Below are 9589 nucleotides of genomic sequence, written 5' to 3' on the forward strand. Positions count from 1 at the left end.
TTCGGATCCATATAATTTTATATTTCTGATGCATCCATCTTCTCACGCGAAATTATCATTGATTGTTTATATATATAGGTTCACATATATTGAATGTTTCTCACAGTTGGATTTGTTTTGTGCGTGCTTTGGACAATGCAGAAACCTCAAGACGAAACGTGATGCGTACATCAAGAGATTAAATGGCATATACGACAGAAACCTTAACAATTCCGGAGTGGATCAGATTACGGGATACGCCAAATTCGTTGATAAGAACACTTTGGAGATTTCAGGTTGGTCATCTATATCGCATATCTCGTCTTGAAAGTGTTGTGGAGAGGTTGTGTACGACATTTATATGCATTTTTTATGAATTTATCTACAGTTTGCGTGACATTTGTCTACAGTTCATAAATTACAAACCACAGAGAAACGATACTCGGCTGACTGTATTTTGGTGGCAGTTGTGGTGCACCTTTTATCCCAGTGGGGAGGGAAGTGTGCAAGTCTCACCCGTTGAAAGTGTAGTGTTGTTGTCTCACTGGCCATAGTGAGTGGGTTATTGCACCCATTTAACCGATGAATTGGACACAGTAAACAGCTCATTGCACCCATTTAGTCTAAGAATAGGCTATAGAGTAGAATACGTGGTAATATCCCTTTTACTACTCTAAGCGATTACATAGGCTATCATTGCGACAGGCACTGTACACTGGTGGTAATTGGAGGTACTTGCTTCGTGTCTAGTGAGGGGGGAGGCAAGCCAACACTCATATAAGTATTTACGCCTGTTTAAAATCACACTCCTATTTGTCACAGACCCTTAAAATGCCACAGACAAGTAAGATACCACGTCTATGAGAAAGACATAGCAATATACACTATAGCCGATTTGCCATTCTTATTTGGGTTTAGGGTTTACCAAGGTTAAAAAAAATCATCTCAGACTCACACAACCCACTCTACTGCACTCTACAGGCAAGCACTACAGCGCCGATCGCATTCTGGTGGCAGTTGGGGGCACCCCCTCCATGCCAAGTGAGGAGGCCTGTCCCGGCGGTGCCAAGTATGGCATTGATTCAGACGGCTTCTTTGAGCTAGAAGAGCTACCCAAGAAAAGTAAGTACTATAGTTGGTGAATGAACATGGTAATTAATATAGTTGATATATTGACATAGTAGGTCTTATTCATGGTGAAGGTACATAGTAAGTACTATAGTTGGTGTATGCGTGGTAAATGGACATATAAAGTCAAAGCTGAAGAATGAAATTAGTAATTATCATTCATGATCAATGAAAATAGTAAGTCCATTAGTTGATCAGTGAAGATAGTAGATATTATTCATGATCAATGAAAATAGCAAGTCCTATGGTTGTTGAATGAAAATAGTAAGTTTTATTCTTGTCGAATGAACATAGTACTACACTTGAGAGATGCTCTGTCGTGAATGGTAATAGAATTTGCACTCTGTAGTGCGGCAGTGTGTGCGTATGTGTATAACATTCATGTAGACATACTACACCATCTTTTATTTAGAGTTTTTAGATACATTCATGTAGACATACTACACCATCTTTTTTTGAAAGTTCTCAGTATACGTTCATGTAGCAATACTACACCATCTTTTTTTGAGAGTTCTCGGGATACGCTCATGTAGCCATACTACACCATTTGGCCACCCTTCCACACATGGCATGTAGCGTGCTGTCGTCCCATGTGCACACGGTGCTAGTTTAAGCATGGACTGTATTTCATTGAACCCTCACCGTACTATTAGCCCTAGTGTACGTACTGAGTGTGTTCGCTGTGCTGTTGGGTTATAGCGAGTCTGTTGGGAACCCATCCCTATCATACTTGTGGTGAAAACTAATGTGTTGTACCCAACTTACTGTGCAGCTGTGGTGAGTGGTGCTGGATATATTGCCGTAGAAATGGCCGGTATTCTGGCTGCGCTGGGCTCTGATGTAACCCTCTGCATCCGCCACGACCACGCACTGCGAACGTTCGACCAGGATGTCCAGGTGAGCCTAGTGCACTATCGTCAATCCATGCGTGCGTATGTATGGCAAGAGAGTTTCGTGTATATATATATATAATTTTATATATATATGTGTGTGTATGTATATAGGTCATCTACCGCTTATATCGGCATGCTGAGCCAAACCGCGTACATGCATGTGCGCTAGTTTGGTGCGGTGTGATTGGTGCACTTCAACCACTATATGTTTACGTATCAGTACAACAGTGATAATTGCTGTCTTTAGACCATCACACAGGTGGTGCGAGCTCTCATGATCGGAGCTCGACTTCATAGCAATGCTTGTTGGAACGGTCAAGTTAGATTAGCAGACATCACTGGAAACACGTGCTTATGCACCCGCTTGCACAGGAGGCTGCTAAAGCGACACGCATATGTATATGTATATGTGTATATATATGTGTGTGTGTATATATACACGACTTGGTAGCATTTGAGGGACTTGAGATTATTCACCCGCATCATGTACGCGCAAGTTTGTAGACCTTCTCACTCAGCTCCATCTTGATTGACTACCAATTCGAATGGAACAGGAGCTCTTGCTGGAGGAGTTGGCTAACACCGGTGTCAAGGTGGCCAAGAGAACGCAGGTGGTAGAGGCTGTCCTGGCTGAGAATGGCACCAAGACGCTCACTCTTGATGTAAGTTGGCGTATTCAGTTGTTTATTGCTGTGTCATATATATGTTAATGTTTATGTACGGATATATATATAATCGTGTGGTTTATACCTACAAAGTTTGGGTTACCGGCCTTTAATACCCAGGGTCTTAGAATAACAGCCCCGCTAGCATAGGTTACCATATCTGGGCTTATATTTTTATCTTGTGACTGGGATTGTGAGAGGAGCGGGGGGGGGGTTGGAAATAGGTTTCTATGCATATTGGACATAAAATAATCTTTCAAGTATGTACACCTACAGTGCGAATAGTATGATACTTGACACTTTGACGCTGACACTGACCATGAATACCTTCCGCCCTACACAGAATGAAGGCACCAAGAGCACCATGGAGGGTGTGGAGTGTATGTTATGGGCTATCGGACGTCACCCTCTCACCAAACAGCTCAACCTGGAGGCTGCGGGTGTAGAAACCAGCAAAAAGGGCCACATCAATGTAGACGAGTTCCAGAACACCAACGTGGACACCGTGTTTGCCTTGGGCGATGTTACCGGTATGTTTGTGTTTGTGCTGAGAAGATAGTGTTTGTGTATATGATACAATATTTATCTGTGCGCGGGCGTGTGTAAGTTCGTCAGTGTGTGTATAAGCTTGAATAACACAAACACTCGTGTTAACAGGCGAGTTAGAGCCTTGTTTGTGTTTTTGTTGCGACATGCAATTAGATGCAAGCAAAATCTAGTTACGTGAATGAGCATATGTGCTAGATCTCAGAGCGCTGCCCATTTATCTCACGCGCATGGGAAAGAGTAGTAACACATACACCGATGTACTCTCTATTTGAACAGAACACTCTTATTCTACCAACAAGATATGTATGTATGTATAGATATGTATGTATGTATGTATATATATCCATTGGATATATGTATATATATATATACATTGGATATATGTATATATATATATCCAGTTGGATATATGTATATATATATATCCGTTGGATATATGTATATATATATATCCATTATGAAGCTGTCAATTCGAATCTATATCCTATTCCACGCACACAGGAAAGTGGGAGCTGACCCCAGTAGCCATTGCAGCAGGCAGGAAGTTGGCTGCGCGTCTATACAACGGCGACCTCAACTCTAAGCTGGAGTACCACGACATCTGCACTGTTGTGTTCTCTCACCCACCCATTGGCACATGTGGCTACACGGAAGGTATGCTAATTGTGTATGTGAAGGTTGTAGACACTTTGTATATATATATATATATGCCTATCTACAAATGTTTTCTATTTCATGTAGATGTGAAGGTTCCAGACGTTATATATATATATATATAGTGTTCCTATTACTTATAGTAGTGTTTTCTCGGAGTTGAATTACTTTTTTGTGTGTGATTGTGAACTTTGTTGTGGGATTGACTATTGCAGTCAAATGTTCTCTACTAATATACGTACTCGTAATAGATTTGCTCGCATTGTTAGTTATTCCATCCTGGCGTCGGATTTGTCATGTGGTTTCTTTTGATGATACCATACTTGTTTGTTCATCTGTAGATCACATGAGAAGAGTTGTTCCTTTTAATGATACCATACTTGCTTGTTCATTTCTCTTTGTAGATACCATCTGTAGTTCACGTGAGAGCAGTTATTCCATACTTTTTTGTTCGTTTCTCGTCGGAGATGTGCGCTTTAAGCGTTGTACAGTGTATATTTCAGACACCTCATTGATCGCATCGCCGTCCCATTTCGCTCGCACAGAGGAAGCGAAGAAGATATACGGTGAGAAGAACATTAAGATCTACAAGTCCACGTTCACCAATATGTACCACGCAATGACCGAGAGGAAGACAAAGACTCTGATGAAGCTGGTTTGCGTTGTAAGTTTGCCTGTAGTACGAGAGACCAGATATCGTTGACCTTCGGTTGGCATAGTTATGAGATGGGACGTACCTGTGTGTATTGTTCTACTATTAAAATTCGCTTCACTTCTGATTCTCTCGTTAGTGGCCACTCCTGTGTAGTTATTTGTGTATGGCGAACGCCTTGGACGGCATGTATGGCCCTTCTGCTCTCATAAAAACATCCACACAGTGGAGATGTTCTGCGGTGCGTGTCAACACAACACCCCTGATCCAACTAGTTGTGTGCATTCGCGAGTCTTGTATTAATTATACTCAAGGTTTCGAGATCCCGCCAGCATATGCTGATAGTGTGAAGTTTGTTTCGTTTCGGTTGTTTTATATTTAATGCATGCCCCAATACACTGTTACATTAACGTAGGTACTGTTCCGTCTCGCACAGTGTATATATGTTGTATATACGATATGTGTATTGTATATACAATTTATTTGTATGAATATATATTGCATTTCATAACTCATCGTCACTTGTTTATGATGCTTTCGACGTGTAAATATATCGATAGCTGACGAAGCTCGATCATACTATGTCGACACCGATCCAGATGTCACCAACCTGACCAATGCTATCATACTCTCAGGGGACCGAGGAGAAGGTCGTGGGCATGCACATTATGGGCATTGGAGCGGATGAGATGACCCAAGGGTTCGGTGTGGCCATCAAAATGGGAGCCACTAAGAAAGACTTCGATAACTCAGTAGCCATCCACCCCACAGCGGCGGAGGAGTTGGTTACCATGCGCTAGATTATAGGCCTATAAACGAAGTGCCTTGTAGAAGACTGGATGGGCCTGTGTAGGATGTGTAGCCTAGAGTTGACTATTAATAAATGATTGTCACAGTATAATTGCTTATAAACGAAGTTCATTGCGGTAGACTATTATACGTATTGCTGATCTGGATTGTCATTGAGCGCTGGACCAATGATTGGATGTGTGGCTAACAATTCGACCCAAAATATCATCCACAGAATTGCTTCCGGAAGTACATCAGCTGGTATAGTGCATTCATAGCACACCATCGTCCACTCAAGTCGCCAAAAACTATGGGACACCCGGACAAGAAGTCCTCTTTTTATATTTCGGTACACGGCAGATCGCGCCCAATCTCTGCTACAGTCTTATACGATCAGTTGTTTTTCGGCAGCAGATTGAATTATTCGTGGGATATCTCGTACATAGTATACATTGTTCTCCACAGTAGAGTGGTATTCGGTGCACCTCAGCGTAATCTCGAGTTTGGGGAAAGAAACCATCACAAGCAAAAGTCTTCTATTAAACATGTCTTGAATGACTTCAATAGTAAACGTAATTCGATTTTTCATCGTGAGAAGTGCGGGTGTCGCATAATCACATAAAAACCGAGTTGCTACCTATTATACTAGACATCGAGGCACCCCAAGCAATCGTTCCATTATTAAACTGGACACCTGGGCAATGTAGGCAATAGTTTCATGCAGCATGAGTTACAAACTATTATACTAGACACCGAGGCACCCCAACGAATCGTTCCATGTAGCATCTTTACATCCTCGAGTAGTCTAATCATCATCTATTTATACCCAATCTGAGGCCCTTGCGGGTTAGTACAATCAATGCCAACCCCACGCCCGCGTATAAGAACACGTTCTTGACTCGCCTGCGCGCATTCACCACAGTCGCAGCCCAGTGTGGCTCGTCGGCGGTGCTGAAACTGTCTCTGCCCACCAACCGGTAGTGCCACGACGTACACGTGCTCAGGTACAGATACGGCCACAGCAGCATGTCTTTGAGCCGAGAGTTCAGTCCGAACGGATACGCACCCAGCAACCGGCTGATCCTGTCCTGGTAGATGATCGGGTTGACCAGATCTCTCACCCCCGCATCGCTCATCACCACATATTGGGCTTCGTCTCGCGCGGCCTTGGCCAGTTGCTCGGGCGGGCCAAGCGGCACCTTGCCGCTGAACACATACGCCACCCAGCGCGCCTGCATCTCAAACACGGGGAAACTCGACCCATACACATGGCACGCCCCCACATACGCCAGGCCGGGTGTCTTCGGAGGCCACACAAACTCGTGCAGCAGCGGCACGCGCTTGGGCGTGGCGGTGTCGTCTAAGACGTCCACGCGGTCGACCAGCGTGTCAGGCATCAGCGTGAGATCGGGTAGGTAGCCTGTGCAGAACACAATCACATCGCAGTCGTACGACGTCCCGTCCACAAAGAACACGCGCCGCTCACTCACGCGCGCGATAGCCGGGCACAGCTTGATGTGTCCCGCCATAATCAGCGCGCCCAGCCCTGAGTCGGGCGTGTAGTTGGCCATCATCTCCCACTGGGATGACCGCCTGTTGCCCTGTGGCGCGTCTGTGTTGTAGTCCGACGCGTTGAGTACGTGCTTGGCAGTGGCGAAGGACACGAGATTGCGCACCACGCACGGGAGGTACGCTAAAAACCGCGACGCGAATATGTCATACGGCCGCCCGTGGAAAAAGCGGCGCTGCAGCCAGATGCCGTCGCGCCTGACGCTCATGCGCGTCTCCTTGGCCACCTGATACGCTTCCAGGGCAATGTCCACGCCCGAGCTGCCGCTACCTACCACCAGCACCTTCTTCTTATAGAATAGAGGGTAGGCTGTATCGTACGCGCGGGAGTGGATGGAGATCCCACGGAAGCTGTGCAAGCCCTCGATCTCCGGGATGTGTTCCTTGCTGAACACGCCTGAGCACACCACCACTCTATCAAACACCATGTCCTCCGCATCCGAGCGCAGTGGCGTGTGTGTGTTAGCGTCATTTGCTCCGTCAACCTGTTGTTGTTGTTGTTGTTGTTGTGGTTGCTGAGATACGACGGTATCATGTCCAGCCCATTCCAACTGGCCCGGGTCAGCGTCAGCACTTCTACTACTTCCACTCGCACCCGCATAGCTCGGTTCCATCGTCCCCTGCGAGTCCGTACCCGTATCTTTGTTGACTATCGTACTACCCATACCACTAGTACTATCATTACCACCACGCTTGTGCTCCGCCTGTGTATTCCCATCCTCATGTAAGTGGTGGCTGTCGCTTGTGCATGTTGCAAGTTTGGCCGCTCGCGCCGTGGCAGCGTGCTTGTACAGAGCGTCCGAGTCCGAATGCGAATGGATCATGGCATGCTGCATGAGTCCACCCGCGCCGCCACTGTCCAGCCTGTTGTTCTCATGCAGTCTTCCATGCGTCGTCCGTGTCTGTGTCTGTAGCTGTGCCTGTGGATGTGTCTGTATCTGTATCTGTGGTTGTGTCTGTGGGGGTGTCTGTGTTCCGATATCCACTGGGAGGAATCTCTGTATTGTGATATCTACTTTGTCGTATGTGTAAGTATTATCGCCTTCCTCCCCACGCTCCGCCAGAGACGCGTAATCCGAGTTGGACCGTGTGGCCCACAGGCTACCACTCTCAGGCTCACCCACCCGCGGACTGTGACTGATACCATTGCGCGACAGAGGCGACGATATAGGCAGCCTACGTGACTGCAGAGCCAATGAATCGCCCAGCCCAGAGGTTTGATGTGAATTAGGGACAATTATCCCAGGTACCGAACTGGACGCGGGTGAACCAAACGCCGATAATCTGGGTAGCGATTGCGAGACAAACTCAGGCGGAGATCGGTAGGCAGACCCACTGCTGCCGTCATTCTCCTTGTGTATGATACCGTTACTTCTGTGGTCCGTGCGCGTACTGGCTGTGTCGATAGTGATGTTTGTGCTGTGCTTGACGGCCCCATTCCTGCTATCCCGGTCCGAGGCGTAGCTGCGCCCGGCGGTGTGATTCGCCTGGCTCGTTCGTGACGTGTGGTGGCTCCCAAACTCTCCGCTGCCACTCAGATCGGTGTGCGATTGGGACCTCTGTGTGTGTAAGTAGTCGCCCGTACTTGTGGGAATGTCCAGCGACCCATGGCTACCCCCATTCCGTTCACCGTAGCCGCTGCTTGCGTTGTGTCGAGTCTGCGAACTGCGCCGTGATTCGCCATTGGAAGCCCCTCCGTCGAACTCTGAGAAGTGATAGGGATCGCCCAAGTCCGAGGTAAGATCCTGCAGATCTACACTGCTGTGGTTGGGAGTGTGGGTGTTGTGATCGGCTTCGTTGTGGCTATTTATAGCACTATCTTTATCTTGACTGCCGTTCAGGCCATGATGTTCGTTGATGTGGTCGGATAGGCCCGCTTGCACCGCCTCGTAGCGTTGACGCGACATCAGTGTACCACCACCAAAGTGCTTCCCGGAATTCGATCTGCGCCGTGAGTGAAAGCTTAGCAAATCAATCTGAAGTACATGATATGCAACGTTCAATCCATCTAGCGGCTTGAGCAGATTGAGCAGATTGAGCAGATTGAGCAGATTGAGCAGATTGAGCGGGGTAAAAATCTAAGACAATGTCGGGGGACGAGTCAGAAGGAAGGCGTGTTGAACCGTATGTATGCTATGTGCCCTTCGTGACAACCACGGTAGAGGATATCGTTGTACATGAATAATGCTATAACGCTCCCACTACATCTGATATCATCCTACCGACACACATGTTCCCCTACAGTCCACCAATGCTGTACAAGACTCCCGTCACTTTTCGTATACCATCTCTTGCCTTCCTGGCACATCACATCATATGCAGCACACACGGTTCATAACTATACAGAGACAGTCGTATCCGAAATAGTAAGCTAACCACTTCTTATATGTAAGCGACCAGCTTCGTTTGTACCTGCTCCCTCGGTTTTGGATGGTGATCGAGGGCAGACTATTAGCGCGCACATATGACGGGGTCCTCCTTGCCGGCCGATGGACAGTTTCCGTGGACACCTTGAATTTTCCTGAAACAAATTTCAGACAATTGGTTGTCGCAATCAATCAACCGCTAATCAGACAGCCGGGTGTGAGCGTTCTACAACTTTGCTACACGCGGAGGCGTTTCCGAAATAAGTACAAGATCAATAGACCCTTATTTTACCACATAGCAGATGGATCAGCCAACAACCCATTGGGAGCGGAAAGTAATATATA

General features: G+C 46.6%; 2 protein-coding genes across 2 annotated transcripts in view; one reads left to right on the plus strand and one right to left on the minus strand.

The window, feature by feature from the left end:
• The window catches only part of SARC_10148 (glutathione reductase (NADPH)), a 7066-nt gene extending 782 nt beyond the window's left edge, over window positions 1-6284 (plus strand). The window contains exons 2-9 of the mRNA XM_014295817.1: window positions 142-275; window positions 961-1101; window positions 1880-2004; window positions 2555-2662; window positions 3009-3195; window positions 3716-3868; window positions 4414-4532; window positions 5156-6284. Of these exons, the coding sequence (XP_014151292.1) occupies window positions 142-275; window positions 961-1101; window positions 1880-2004; window positions 2555-2662; window positions 3009-3195; window positions 3716-3868; window positions 4414-4532; window positions 5156-5320 (1132 nt within the window). The 3' untranslated portion in view covers window positions 5321-6284. The remainder of the gene's footprint in view (window positions 1-141; window positions 276-960; window positions 1102-1879; window positions 2005-2554; window positions 2663-3008; window positions 3196-3715; window positions 3869-4413; window positions 4533-5155) is intronic.
• Window positions 6122-9314, minus strand: SARC_10149 (hypothetical protein; the record flags this gene model as incomplete). Its single annotated transcript, XM_014295818.1, has 1 exon — window positions 6122-9314. The coding sequence occupies exon 1, from the start codon at window positions 8783-8785 to the stop codon at window positions 6122-6124; it is 2664 nt and encodes an 887-aa protein (XP_014151293.1). The 5' UTR covers window positions 8786-9314.
• Between the last annotated feature and the right edge of the window lie 275 nt (window positions 9315-9589).

The sequence above is a fragment of the Sphaeroforma arctica genome (assembly GCF_001186125.1).
Source record: "Sphaeroforma arctica JP610 unplaced genomic scaffold supercont1.1152, whole genome shotgun sequence".
NCBI classification, from domain to species: domain Eukaryota; class Ichthyosporea; order Ichthyophonida; genus Sphaeroforma; species Sphaeroforma arctica.